We start from the raw sequence: 14138 nt of genomic DNA on the forward strand, positions 1-14138 counted from the left end.
AATGCAGACGGGTTAACAAACCCGTTCTTGAATTACAGCGAATGTTCTGCAGCAAAGAAATTTAATAAAGAGTTGGATTCTAGCACAGGGGCGCGTGCTCTTGCTGACGTCTTCAAAATGGGATTATCTCAGCCGCTGCGGGGCACAGCCACCCACCCACACCCAACGTGAATCTGCCTTGCACTATACCGAAAAGGTGAAGGGCACAGGGGGAGGCCTCTGCGTATTCTGCTTACAGCTGAGCGGTTCGTGCGCCAACCAACACACATTAATCTGAAAGAGGTCTTCACTGGACTACAGTGAACGCGAGCGACTTCGTCTCAAGATGGCGACTCACGAGGATTATACCGTAGCCGTGGTCTGCGCAATTAGCCACGAGATGAGCGCCGTGCGTTACATGCTTGACGCGGAGCACCCACGGCTACCTGCCAAGGAAGGTGACTCCAACATCTACATCCTGGGCCAACTCAGCGGCCACAACGTCGTCCTCGCCTGCCTGCCCGGGACCCAGGGCAAAGGCGCGGCTGCTACAGTCGTAACGAACATAGCCCGCACATTTCCCCGGGTCAAATGGCGCTTCCTCGTAGGCATCGGTGGCGGGGTCCCTAGCAGCAAGCACGACATCCGCTTGGGTGACGTGGTCGTCAGCATGCCCGACGGCCCGTACGGCGGCGTCGTGCAGTACGACCTGGGAAAAGACCGGGACGACGGCTTTCAGCTCAAGGGCTTCTTGTCCGCCCCTCCCTCACTGCTGCGAAATGCGGTCGAGATGATGCGGTCGGATCACCTACTCGAGGATAGCAAGGCCGAGGAGTACATCTCAGCAATGTTGAAAAGGGGGCAGGGCCAGGGCGCCAGAAAGGGGCGGGGCCTCAGCCAGTATGCTCGGCCACCGGCCGATACGGATGTTATGTTCGACCCAGACTACCCTCATGACCCGACACGCTCCACGTGCGACGACTGTGACACAGCCAGAGTGGTGCCCAGGATGGAGCGCGACTTTGACAGCCCCGAGATTCACTATGGTCTGATCGCGTCTGGTGACCGAGTCTTGAAAAGCGCCATGAAAAGAGACAAAGAGGTACAGCAACTAGGCGATGTTCTCTGCTTCGAGATGGAAGCCGCCGGATTGATGACAGAGTTCTCCTGCATTGTGGTCCGGGGCATCTCAGATTATGCCGACTCCCACAAGAACGATCGCTGGCATCACTACGCCGCCGCGGCCGCCGCGGCCTGTGCGAAAGAGTTGCTGACCTACGTGGATCCCGAGAAGAGTGATGCAGCCAAACCCTCGTCGGCTGGAGGTAAGTCACCCATGGCGTTCCAATTTCCCTTACGTGGGCACTGGTTTCTCAAGTTGAATACCAACGACTCTTCTCAGTAAATATTAACATTAATCATACAGAAATCTCGGATGGACCGGGTGGGCCTGGTTACTCTTCCAGCTTTACTGGCCAAGGGATACAGAACGTTGGCTCAGGGACATTCTCGGTTGGGAGGGATATTCAAATCTCTTCCCCTCCAGGGCAATAGACGGACCCCTTGACTTTCTTGCATAGTGACGTCGGGCCATTTTTCTTCTTCTTTCTTATTTTTCTTTTCTTCCTAATTTTTCGATTCCTACCAAGGCTCCCAGGAAGAAACAAAAGACTTACAAAGAGCAGCACCTCAAAAATAATAAAGGTTAGGCCATTTTTAAGTCGGTCTGATAAACTACACTATTTTGATACCGTGACATTTTCGATACTCTCATCTGCACCAACCCACTCGTGAATATCAAAGCGGATCTAGGACGCTTCAACCCCGACATCAAAGCCGGGACATCATCCCAATAGACCCCCTTTAGAACTGGCGCGGCGTGAGCGCGACCTCCAGCGGCGGCTTCTCCCAGAGGAAGTAAACCAGGTTGTCCTTGATCCAATTGCGGCTCTGCGGCGCGATGCTCAGGTCGAAGTTCCAGATGATGCGCGCGAGAATCATGCGCATCTCGGCATAGGCCAGACTGTTGATTTGTTAGAGAAATGGTTGGGTACGCTGAGGGAAGGGCGCTGGCGATAGTAAACTCACTTCTTTCCAATGCAGTTGCGCGGCCCCACCGAGAAGGGCTGGACCGCGTCGAGCCGATCGTTCTTATACTTGGGGTCGCCGAGCCAGCGCTCGGGGGCGAAGTTCTCGGGCTCGGTGATGATGGTCGGGTTGTTGTAGACGGCCCACTGCCAGATCTCCACGACCGTCTACATCATTGGAACCACACCAGTCAGCACGCCGCGGTCAAGAGAAAGGGGGAAAGAAGCCATTGCTGCCTTTGACTAGGTTAAGTGTCGTGTTACTCACATCCTCAGGCACAAAGTGCTCCACGATGGTATCCCCGCCCTTGGCGATCTTGCGGGGGCTGCCGCCGGGCACGGGCGGGTAGATGCGCAGGGACTCGTCGAGCACGGCGAGCAGGTAGGGCAGGCTCGAGGTGCCGGCGATGCTGATGGCGTCCTCGGACGGGAAGGCGGCGCGGACCTCGGCCGCCAGCTTGGCCAGGACCGCCGGGTGCGTCGCCAGCAGGTAGGTGGCGCCCGAGAGGAGCGTGGCCGTCGTCTCGGAGCCGGCGATGATGAGGAGGGCGCTGTGCGAGGCCATTTCTTCAAAGGTCATTTCCTGTTGGTTGGGGATGTGTTAGTTATTAGTACTATAAGGGACGAATGAAGGAGGGAATGATAGGGAAGGGGTGATGGTGGACGTACGCCTCCCTTGGTTCCACGGGCGTGCAACATCTTGTCGACGAAGTCCGGGCGGTCGGTCTCGGCGTCCAGTCGCTTCCTCAGGCTCCTTAATGACAGGTCCTGGTGCTCGGCCCATTTGGTCTTGATCTCGGCCGGGACCAGGCGCTGCAGCAGGGAGGAGGCGAAGGGGTAACGGTTGGCGTTGACGCCAAAGGCCATGCTCTTGATGCTGCCGAAGATGTTGGAGACCCACGGGTGGTAGGCGTTGCTGTCCAAGGACCCGAAGGGCTCACCGAAGGACAAGTCGCCTGCGACGGGCGGTGGCACACGTCAGCATTATGGAACAGCAAGGCTGGATACTCATTCTCAATACGGCGAAGGCTTCTTACCAATGATGTCAAAGGTGGTCCAGTTGTACCACTTGAGCAGATCGACGACCTTGGTCTCGCCGGCACACTCCCGCTTGAGGCTGGCGAACAGCTTGTCGATGTAGACCTTGATGAGGGGCTCCTGCTCGGCCATGGCCTGGGCGGAGAAGACGTGGGCGAGGATGCGGCGGAAGCGGGCGTGGTTGTCGCGGTCGGCGCCGATGATGTTGGTGGCGTTGGCGGCCACGTGGAGCGGGTCCTTGCCGTGCTCCGGCTGGCCCGCGCGCCGGTGCCCGCGCACCTGCTTCATGCCGTCCGGGTGGTTGATGGACAGGATCTCGGGTGCCACCCGCACGATGGGTCCGTATTGCAGGTGCAGGTCCAGCATGTGCTGCGGCGACACGCCCGAGAGCTGGTTGCGGGTGTAGGGGATCCGCGTCGCCGCCCACAGCTTGGGGCCGGGGAACTTGCGCAGCGGGTGCAGGAACAGGTTGTACAGCACGAGGCCTACCAAGTAGACGACCATCTGGCGGGCGGCGTGGTTGTGGTTAGCAGGCCTACTACCATTGCCATCACGTCGCCCGTCACGACTCGACGGGACGGGTCTGGGAAGGGGATGCATACCACGATGATAGAGAGGATGATGGCCTTCCCCGCCGTCTCAAGCGGCGAGGAGAGCATCTTGTCGCGGATTTGATGTATAGAGTCGGCCATGTTTCCGGAGTACCAAGACACTTTGGAAAACTGACTGATTGATGAAAGTGATCTGTCGACGAAGACTTTTTGGAAACAGCAAAGCGATGTCTCTCTCCTCCTTAAGTACTGGGCGCCGACAATGTATGCTGAAGGATTCGACTACGTATGCACCGATGCCCACGATGGAGACCTTACATAACGGGCGGGAAGCAGCCGAGATTTGGGGTATAGAAGGTGGAGAGGGCGGTCGGCAGTCAAAAGTTAAAGTTATGCCACGTTATGAGCAGTTGTGTTGGCATCGATGCAGAGTTTGTGCGTGCGGCTCACGGATGAGACGATTTCCTGTGTAAGGATGGAGCCCGTCAGCCCCTGGCTGCGCCGGGTTATGGAGCCTTTTGGGTAATCATCCCGGTCTATATGTGGAGCGGAATAGGAGGAGTTTTCCCAGTCATTGGTGGCAGCGGATCCTCACCGCCCGAGGCCGAAGGCGATGGACACTCTGTTACAATGAAGTGTGCTGTCATGCTTTGCATATCTTTTATGTATTTGGGTGCCGAGTCGCGAGTCTGCACGAGACCATACGGACGGGGACCATGGGTGTCATTGAAACCACACAACGAAGCTTGTTTAGTGCGCCCAACGGCCAAGCTCCCCAAAACCCCGAATACCCCGGCTTGCCCTGTCCGCAGATAGAGTCAATTATATTGGGGCTCCACCCCGTCAAAGACGCGAAACGCGAAGAAGGGCGATTGGTCACCCAACCATCGTATCGTTATCGTGACTGCCGGGATGGGACGAATGGACATGTTGCATATCAGCGCCCTACTTCTCTCTTGAGTTATGCATGGAATTTATGGAGTATGAGATACTACTCGGATGCTGATAGATGCGTAAGAGTAAGTATGGATTGATGCTACAATCCAAAAGAAGACAGGGATGTGCCGTGATGTCATGATCAGTAGTTGGCAGCTCCGTGCGTAACTCCCGTCGAGTAATCGCATGAAACAGCAAGCCCAGTCAAAGTAAGCAGTTGTCGAACCAGCCCATTGGGAGCGACGAAGGTTAGAGTCTATATATGCAGTAACCTTAGTTAGGACAGAAAATCCCCGGTAATTGGTTCACATGACGATCGGGGTCGACTCCGCACTTCCCGGCCCCGCATTCACTAGCTGGTCGATGTTCCTCCACCTTGCCGGCTCTGAGGCTAGGGCGAGATCCCATAATCGACTTGATCTTGGAGACAGTGGGTAAAGGCGGGATGGTGTAGACATCGCTTGATGCAACCTGAGATATGACAGTTAGAGGCACCAATTACTGATATCTCTCGACGTCACTTGTTGCTGCTACGCGGCATATTTACCCTCTCATCAGCTCTGGACGGCCCCCCACTCAGTGAGTGAGTGATTAATCAGCGACAATGATGAGCAGAACCCCCGAGACGACTACCTCGAGCTTATCCATGGCCGAGACCTCGCCGTCCCAAGAGCCATCACAAGAACCGTCACAGCCCGCACCGAAGCGCATCCGGCTCTCCCTGGCCTGCACCGCCTGCCGGAAGCGCAAGGTTCGGTGCGACGCCGAGACGCCCAAGTGCAGGAACTGCCGCCTCCGGGGCGACGTCTGCCAGACCACCGACCCGCGGAAGCCCGAGGCCGTCGTCTCCCGCAAGTGGCCGGCCAAGACCAGCCGGTTGCTGGCCGACCAGGGCTTGTCGGTCGGCGGCGGTGATGGCGATGGACAGCAGCAGCAAGCCGTGGCCGGCGCAAGTCCCCGCGACGGCGACAGCGAGACCGTGCCGGATGTAACTCCCGAGGTCCCGCAAACTCTGTCCAAAATCCCCGTCAGTTTCCTTACGCGGGCATACCATGCCAGTACCAGGGGGCGTGGGGGCGAGAGGGCTCTGGACGATGCCGAGAGCCCGGATATCGTGGTAAATACCGACGAGAGCTCACATCGGGTAAAGGTGGGTTGGTCCAAGATCTGTCCGTGGAGAAGCAACCCCATGGGTGCTAACAAGCACGTGCGTGTGTAGTATTTGGGTGGAAGCAGTTTGCAGTGCCTCTGCATATTTGTGGATTTGTTCCTCAAGCAGAAGGGGCTAGGGCCGGTGTCCCAGCAATTTCGCTTCGGCATGCGCCATGTGAGTGGACCTACCAACTGCCCGGGAGCCATCGAACGAGAATCGAACCACCCCAAGTTGACATACATGCTCACACAAATACATAGGTCGAGGAGTTTGCCCTTCCCATAACGGTCGACCGGCCCAACCTACCGCCCATTGGTGTCATAGAGGAACATGTGCGGGTGTTCTTCCGGCGCATATGGCCCCTCTTCCCGGTCGTCGACCACGAGGCGCTTATGACCGATATCCATCGTTTCCTATCATTACAAAACTCATGCCCAACTAGGGGACAGTCGGAAACCTCACTACAGGCCATAATCCAGCCAAGTGATGTTCCGGCTCTGGTGTCGATCTACTCGATCATATGCATCGCCGCGGACGAGGCCGCCGACAGCATTACCGAAACGGGGACGCGGTTCCTCGACGCAGCGTACAGCTTCTACGGGCATGTGGTGGCGCTCCCGTACCTCGGCAGCGTCCAGGCGCTGCTGCTGCTCGTGCTCGCGCTGCGCGGGAGGGGCAAGGAAGGCCAGGGGTGGCACGTCCTCGGCCAGGCCATCCGAACAGCGCACTCGATCGGCCTGCACCGTCACATCTCGACCCACGACACCCGGCCCCGGCGCGGTCCCGAGCCCGGATACAAGGCCGACCTGCAGCTCCATGGCCGGCTGTGGTGGACGTGCTACAGCCTGGAGAAGATGATGGAGATGGAGACGGGCAGGCCGTCGGCCATCGCGGACTACGATTGCGACCAGGTTCTGCCTCGTCGAAGCTACGCGGCGCATGAACCACCGGACTACTTCGGGATGTGGGTCTCTCTATCCCAGATCCTGGGCCGGATCAGCGAGCACATCTACCGGAAGCGGCAGACCTCGTCCTACGTCCTCTTCAACGAGACGGGGAAGCTGGACAAGGCGCTGACGGACTGGACCGCGTCGCTCCCCGAGAGCCTACGGCCGGGGCAAGAAACGCCCATCCTCCCGGAACACCACCACCGAGGAGCCGACAACAACCAAAACCAAAACCAGCAGCAGCACATCGCGGCCTTCCTCAGCATCCACTACTACCAAGCCCAAATCACCCTGTTCCGCGCCTCCCTCATCTTCTCCTCCCAGTCCTACGCCGACGAGGTCCGGCTCTACCCGACCTCGCTGTCGGCCGCCACGCAAGGCCGCCTCCTACAAAGCCAACACCTCGCCGTCGCGGCCGCCCGCAGTGTCGCGAGGCTCGTGCTGGACCTCGCCGACAACGGGGTTGACTCGCAGCTCTTCGCGCCGACGCAGGCGTTCCTCGCCGCCGTCGTGCTGGCCCTCCACGTCATGCGGAGCCCGCGCCGGCGCATGGCTCGCGCCGACCTCGAGCTGTTGCGCGAGGCGACGGGCTACTGCGAGGACCAGTACCGCCGCCTGAGGCAGGACCCGGACTTCATCCGGGGGTGCACTATTTTGCGGGAGCGGGTGGAGGCGGTTTGTCGGGAGGGGGGCCGAGAGCAGCAGCGCCCGAGTCATGAGGGTGCGATTGGGGGTTCGGAAGCGGTTCCGGGTGGGAGCAAAGGTCTTCGGAACAGTTCCGGGATTGGGGGGTCGGGCATGGATATGCCATCCGAGTTGTCGCTGCCGACTACGACTGATGCTGCTGCTATGCTGGGGTCACAGCCGGACAGTGGCTCTTTGTTTGACCCCTTTGCCGGTCTGCCTTTGGACGAGCTGTGGCCGATGCTGGGTACTGAGTTTCTGATTGACGACAACGAGTCGTTTATTCAGATGGAGTGAGGTAGCGGGCAGGAGATCGTTACGATATCACGCGACTACAATCTATGTATTGATATTATTAACTACAGTTCTGTAAGAGCTCTCCCGAGCCCAATATCATCGGTCGCTGCGCTTAATGTCATTGCCAGTGATTTACCGCTTTCTACATACGCCTTGTGGTGTACAACTGCCACCAGCCGCGAGTTCACTGACGGCTTAGGCAACGACCAATGATAAAGTGGGATCGAATGGACCCCTGACCTGTTCGGCTCGGGTGTTGTGGTTTGTTGCATTGAACGTTTATCCGTAAGACACAATGAAACCAACCTAGCGGGGTCAGACTTGCTTTTCTCGGTTCGGCTCCTGAAAGTCCCCAACGCCCACATTCCGAACCGAAGGATCGACGACAGAGATCCGCGGGTGGGTCTGGGGAAGAAGTGGAGCACTTGCTGCGGCCGCCATCAACCATTAGGATAAGAGGCTTGGGTTTCGAAGCCGATAACAGATCTCGCAATCACAAGAGGCATTCAGTCAGCATCATTGCTTTAGTTGATCCAAAGCAAGAACAATTCCATCATTACATCCAGCCCACCATGTCCTCCACCACCGTGACCGCCGCGCCGGCCTCGACGCTGAACCTCCAGTCCGAGGGCCGGAAGATGACCTTTGACGGCACCGACCCCGTCTACGGCGACTGGCGCGACGACCTGGTGCGCGACGGGTACGCCGTCATCAAGGGCGCCGTGCCGCGGGAGCGCGCCGACCAGTACGCCGACAAGATGTTCGCCCTGCTCGAGTCGTTCGGGCTGGGCTACGACCGCCGCGACCCGGCGACGGTGCACCCGGACAAGCTGCCCGTCATCAACGAGAAGGGCATGCTGCTCAACTACGCGGCCGCGCACGAGGACTTCGTCTGGGGCGTGCGCGGCGAGCCGGGCGTCTACGGCGCCTTCGAGAAGGTCTACGACACCCCCGACCTGCTGGTGTCGTTCGACGCCATCAACTACGGCTTCGCCAACCGCGAGCACCTGCCCGAGAACAAGCCCTGGCCCCACCAGGACCAGGACCCGGCCAAGCCCGGCTTCCGCTGCCTGCAGGGGCTGGTCAACCTGCAGCCCAGCGGGCCCGACGACGGCGGCCTGATCGTCTGCAAGGGCGGCCACACGCTCAGCGAGCAGTTCCACCGCGACATGGCCGACGAGGAGCGCATCCCGGCCTGGACGCCCGAGTGGTACGGCTTCACGGAGCGGGGGATGCGGTACCTCAAGGATGCCGGGTTGGAGTGGGTCAAGCCCGTCGCGGACCCGGGCGACCTCATCGTCTGGGACAGCCGCACCCCGCACTACAACGTGCCGACCCAGACCAAGCAGGACCGGCTCGCCATCTACACGTGCTACATGCCGGTGGCGTGCGCGACCCAGGAGGACCTGCTCCGCAAGAAGGACGCGTACGAGAGAAGGGTCGGGACCACGCACTGGCCCAATGCGCGGCACACGGGCTGGAACGACGCCAAGCGCGACGGGAAGCCGGATCATGTTGTTCGGACTAGGCCGCTGAATGATGCGGTGCTGAGTGAGCGGGTGTTCAAACTGACGGGGATCCCGTACATCCGGGAGGATGTGCAGATTCCTATCTCGGGTATGTAATTGCGGGTTGGTTGGAAGTACGGTTATGTATGTTTAGTCTATGTTTTTATGTGATTGAAATTGACGTGCGTGGAAAGCCGTCCCACACTGATATGCGTGGATTCTTCGACGCTTGAATCGTAGCTTGTTAACTACTGAATGTCACGTTGGTTGAGCGGTTAATTTGGATACCGTCCTTGTCTCCCGTATCACCCAGTGACCTTGATTGCCAATGTCCAGAGTTCGCCCGGATCTGTACGCCATCGCTTTTTCTATATTTCCAGTGCCCATCCTGAGGCCATAAGCTGATCTCGTCGTAGTCGTCTTTCTTCCTCCCTGACTCTGGCTCCCCGTCGGTAGAGTCCAGCTCCAAAGTATCGCTAGCATCGGACTTGCCCATCGGGAATCTTGCCGTCGCTTTTCGCGTCCTCGGCAGTCGGCCCCGGGCCGCACCTTCGTACGACCTGCCTTCTCCGGAAGAGCCGCCGCCGCCGGACCATTGCGACCACAAAGGGCCCCCGATGTAGACGGTGAAGAGCGGTTTGAGGGAGCTCAGCGACGCGCAGATGACGCACCCGGACGTCTCGACGTGGAGCCAGCGCAGCTCGACGGCGGTGTCGTAGGTGTAATTGGCGCTCTTCCAGAGCCGGGCGGTGAGCACGACGTTGACGACGGCGGCGGCGATGACGAGGCCCCCGGCCATGAAGAGCAGCAAGAGCGTCGCCTTGTGGCGCTTCGGCATCTGCAGCGGCACCACGATCCGCAGCGGAATCAGCAGGACGATGGAGTCCATGCCCACGTTGGTGAGCGTCGTGGCCAGGTAGAACTTGCCCTTGTCGATGCAGACGGCCGTCGCCATCTTGGCCGGGTCCCACGCCGCCGAGACGGGGTGGCAGCCGAAGACGCTGATGAAGATGTAGATGAGGCTGAACAGGACAAAGCTGGTCATCATGGTCGTGACGGCGAACCGGAAGTATCTGTCGGGGGTCAGGGCGTGGTAGAAGAGGAGGATGGAGACTTTGGCGGTGACGGCGGCAAGGTTATAAAGGATCCCAGAAGCCACAGTCAACTTTGGCGCACAGAAGCAGGAGGTATTAGCAGCGATTGCAGATGTCTTGGGGCCAAGCACTGGTTGTATGGGACGCTCACCTTGGAAAGAAGAATGTACTCGTCAACTGTCACCTGCCACATGCTCTTGCCAACACCTCCGCTCACGACCACTTTGGAATACTCATTAGTCGCTGTGTCGCCGGCCCGCGGATTCGTTTCATGACTCACTGGCGATATTGACGCCCAGGAATGACCAGCATACAAGGACAGCCAAGCTGCATATGTCTGCGCGAGCAGTAAGTACGTGGCCGGTGGCCTACAGTAAGATATGGGTGTTCAGGGGGCAATGAACTGACAGTCGTCCGCTCGTAACTTGTGTGTCGTCAGAAACAATCGTGTGTAGATCCTGAGCACGAACAGAACGAAAGCCACAGCGTTTATGGCAACCATTGCGACATTGGTCTCGTTACCGATGCTGGCTTTGGCGAAGCGAGGCTCTCCCTCTGGAGGCGCAGCCATAAACTGCACCTGAGTTGCCATGTTGAACTTTGTCCCGTTCCAAACTGAAGATCTGAAGGACTCAGGAAGCCAGGTTGGTTTGGAGCTGGCTAGATGTCGGGGGCAATGACTGGGTGATATAAGCGCGAGTTGGCGACTTCATACCATGGGATGTGGAGCCAGGTTACTTAGGCGCATCCAACGTTGTTTAGTAGTTACTACAATACATTTTGCATAAGCGAGTGTATGATCGACTCGGATTGATACATTCATGGTCTTGGGAGAGGCGTTGGTTTGACGTAGCTAGGGTAGTATACTCCAAAGACAACGTTCTTAGCAGTCTCCGTAGTGGCACAAGCCGTGGTTTGTAGAATAAAATGGATCTTCTGAAAAATATCCTATGCAGGGAAGAGACGTTAATTAGAGAAGCGGGGAGCCATAAGAGGGCTCTTTACGCCCTTACATCCTGCAGGACAACCAACGGCGAGTTGTGGATACCATCTATCCAAACTTGTGGAAAATTGGTCGGACGATGCTGTCTACAGTCAGTCTCGCTTTGGACCCGATAGAAAAGGGTGTGGCCCAATGTTTATCTACTCAATCTGAGAGTCTCACCTCGTGTAGAGCCAGGTCTTGTACAATTCCTAGGATGCTGCAATGAACGAGACCAGAATGCGGAATTAGGTATTGAGTCCAGCTGATCGCGAACTGCTGTTCGCGATTATGTTATCATATTGCTGGAAGTCGCACTGGAAGTCAGATCTGAGATCACATCGGTAGATCGATCTAAATTTTACTAAGTGGTTTCTCACGTTCCATCATTGGCCTTGGCACGCTTGGGTTTGTGCCTTCTTGACGCAATCAGCTTTTGGACCGGCCTGCCGGTGCGTGTGGCAAGTTCTATTCTCTCTTTTTCAGAAACCACACCATTGGGTTGCCAGCTGGCGCAATGTTGTGTTTTGCGGCACAGGAACGATCACTTTCTTTTTTAGATTTTGAACGGGGTACTTGGCAGGCAAACTGGTGTCGGGCAAGTCACCAAAAGAAGACAAACTCACCGTTGCCTCGGTACCGGATTCCTGGGACTTCCTCCTTAGCAAATTACCACCGCAACTCTTGCTCTCCCAGGTCCGTTCCATCTGTTGGGAACCGTGTAGAAGTGTGTCCTCATTATTTCCTGGCAGTGCACGCCCTCTTGACAGCTCCATTACCAACGCACGAAAACATTTTTCTGGTTAATTACTTCGAACCTAGATTGTTAACCTCTCCAGGCTGCGGGTGTTTGTGAACATGGAGTCAGCAATAGGCCGTCCCGTAGGTGATATGGTAGTCTTGGTATTCCAGGTCATCCGTGAGGCTCTTCCTCGTCTCTTTGGATTGTGGTTGGCGTACCGCATCACTCGAGCAGTTTACAACATATCTCCTCTTCATCCATTGAGCCACATTTCAGGCCCCAAGTTGGCAGCTATGTCAATACTATACGAATTCTGGTTTGACGTGGTCAAATTCGGACGCTATTCCATGGAGATCAAGAGAATGCACGATGTCTACGGTGAGTCCTTCGTTCCCATTTGGCTTGTCAAAATCACACTAAAATCTCCCTCCCTCAGGTCCACTTGTGCGAATAAGCCCAGATGAGGTGCACTGTAATGACCCCAGCATGGTCGATGAGATATACGCCAGCGGGGGTCGCCGACGCGAGAAGTCAGCCCATTGGGCCAGCTCCCTGGCAGGCCCCGTGGCGGTGTCCATCCTGACCACCATTGACCATGACGTCCATCGACGCCGACGCCAATCCATGGCCAACTCCTTCTCACGCAGCGCCATTTGCAAGTCGGAGCCCGTCATCCACGCCAAGGTACAGAGACTGTGCGACAAGCTGCTGCGGTACCCCTCGCGAAAGGTGTTCGATGTGACCTCGGCCTACAGCTGCTTCACCACCGATGTCATTACTGACTATTGCTTCGGCGAACCCTTTGGGCTCTTGGAACAGGTAGGTTGCGGCGCTGACATTGCACAGTCAGTCGGTGTAAGCAAGTATTGACAGAACCGTGTAGGATGACTGGGAGCCGAACTTCAGAGCACCGACGAATGCCATGCAGGATGCGCAACCCCTTTTCAAATTCTTCCCGGCGGCACATTGGTTCGCGGACGTGTTCCCCAAACTGGCCAAACTCAGTATGCAGAAATCTCCTCGAGCTAACGGAGTCATTTGGGCCCCTCGATGAGAAACTATGCTAATATAGATGGGATCTCGCAGTGGGTCCGGAAATGGCCTTCTTCATCAAGTCCATCACGGAGGATATGCCGGGCCGCGTCATCAAAGCGAAGGAGGCCGTGGCGTCGAACCTGGTGCGCGAGCGTACAGCAGTCTTTGAGGATATCCTACGGTCGCCCACGTTACCCGAGTCCGACAAGAGTGTCTACCGGTTGACGGGAGATGGTATGATCTTGGTATCGGCTGGTACAGAGACATCCGCGGTAGGCAACATCGCCCTTTCTCATACAAATGAGATTCTCTGCTTACTTACTTCGATATGTGATAACAGTGGACTCTCACCGTAATCACGTATCACCTACTGACCACGCCACCCATCCTCGACCGCCTGTCCCGCGAGCTCGCCGGCCTGGACCCGCAGGCCCTCAGCTAGGCGCGGCTGGAAAAACTGCCCTACCTGACCGCGGTGATCCTCGAGGGGCTGCGGCTCTCGTACGGCATCGCAGCCCGCCTGCCGCGCGTGGCCCCCGACGAGGACCTGATCTACCGTGATACCCGCGACGGTACCGGCGGTCGCGCGTACGTGATCCCTCGGGGCTACGCCGTCGGCATGTCGACCGTCATCGCGCACCACGACGAGTCCATCTTTCCGGACTCGCACCGGTTTCTGCCCGAGCGCTGGCTCGACGCCCACGACGAGCGGCGGCCCGAGCTTGAGAAGCACATGCTCTCCTTTTCTCGGGGCAGTCGCGTTTGCGTCGGTATGCAGTAAGTCTCAGTCCCAAAACTCAACTCATTCATTCATTTACTCTCCCCTCCCTCTTCTATTACTCGTCCGTATATCGTAAGTCGACGGCGTGCTGAGAAATCATGTTAGGCTGGCCTGGTGCAACCTCTACCTCGCCACGGCTGCTCTTATGCTACGGGTGTTTCCACGCATGGAGCTGTATGAGACGACTCTCGATGATGTGCAGTACGATCACGACGCCTTCGTATCGCGCCCCAAGGTTGGCACCAAGGGTGTGCGCGTTGTTATGCCGTAGACATTGGTATTCGTGTAGCACTATCAAAGCTTGATGGACCACAGTTAATCTGC

At 57.4% G+C, this 14138-nt stretch overlaps 6 protein-coding genes across 6 annotated transcripts; 4 read left to right on the forward strand and 2 right to left on the reverse strand.

Annotated features, from left to right (window-relative positions):
- Nucleotides 1-325: 325 nt before the first annotated feature.
- PG985_014329 (nucleoside phosphorylase domain-containing protein) lies at nucleotides 326-1533 on the forward strand (the record flags this gene model as incomplete). Its single annotated transcript, XM_066834095.1, has 2 exons — nucleotides 326-1304; nucleotides 1406-1533. 2 exons carry the CDS (start codon nucleotides 326-328, stop codon nucleotides 1531-1533), a joined length of 1107 nt encoding a protein of 368 aa, XP_066678835.1.
- Nucleotides 1534-1842: 309 nt separating this feature from the next.
- Nucleotides 1843-3796, reverse strand: PG985_014330 (cytochrome P450 monooxygenase; the record flags this gene model as incomplete). Its single annotated transcript, XM_066834096.1, has 6 exons — nucleotides 1843-2002; nucleotides 2068-2234; nucleotides 2335-2649; nucleotides 2736-3022; nucleotides 3104-3608; nucleotides 3707-3796. The coding sequence occupies 6 exons, from the start codon at nucleotides 3794-3796 to the stop codon at nucleotides 1843-1845; spliced, it is 1524 nt and encodes a 507-aa protein (XP_066678836.1).
- Nucleotides 3797-5195: 1399 nt separating this feature from the next.
- Nucleotides 5196-7672, forward strand: PG985_014331 (uncharacterized protein; the record flags this gene model as incomplete). The annotated part of the gene is given in 3 exon segments (XM_066834097.1): nucleotides 5196-5798; nucleotides 5811-5918; nucleotides 6005-7672. The coding sequence occupies 3 exon segments, from the start codon at nucleotides 5196-5198 to the stop codon at nucleotides 7670-7672; spliced, it is 2379 nt and encodes a 792-aa protein (XP_066678837.1).
- A 572-nt stretch (nucleotides 7673-8244) lies between these two features.
- Nucleotides 8245-9297, forward strand: PG985_014332 (uncharacterized protein; the record flags this gene model as incomplete). The annotated part of the gene is made up of 1 exon (XM_066834098.1): nucleotides 8245-9297. The coding sequence occupies one exon, from the start codon at nucleotides 8245-8247 to the stop codon at nucleotides 9295-9297; it is 1053 nt and encodes a 350-aa protein (XP_066678838.1).
- A 127-nt stretch (nucleotides 9298-9424) lies between these two features.
- Nucleotides 9425-10866, reverse strand: PG985_014333 (uncharacterized protein; the record flags this gene model as incomplete). The annotated part of the gene is made up of 4 exons (XM_066834099.1): nucleotides 9425-10345; nucleotides 10426-10496; nucleotides 10555-10611; nucleotides 10683-10866. The coding sequence occupies 4 exons, from the start codon at nucleotides 10864-10866 to the stop codon at nucleotides 9425-9427; spliced, it is 1233 nt and encodes a 410-aa protein (XP_066678839.1).
- A 1248-nt stretch (nucleotides 10867-12114) lies between these two features.
- Nucleotides 12115-14085, forward strand: PG985_014334 (trichodiene oxygenase; the record flags this gene model as incomplete). Its single annotated transcript, XM_066834100.1, has 6 exons — nucleotides 12115-12376; nucleotides 12435-12817; nucleotides 12882-13002; nucleotides 13085-13305; nucleotides 13476-13810; nucleotides 13920-14085. 6 exons carry the CDS (start codon nucleotides 12115-12117, stop codon nucleotides 14083-14085), a joined length of 1488 nt encoding a protein of 495 aa, XP_066678840.1.
- Nucleotides 14086-14138: the final 53 nt, after the last annotated feature.

The sequence above is a fragment of the Apiospora marii genome (assembly GCF_038362585.1).
Source record: "Apiospora marii strain CBS 49790 chromosome Unknown utg000011l_segment0_segment0, whole genome shotgun sequence".
Classification (NCBI taxonomy): domain Eukaryota; kingdom Fungi; phylum Ascomycota; class Sordariomycetes; order Amphisphaeriales; family Apiosporaceae; genus Apiospora; species Apiospora marii.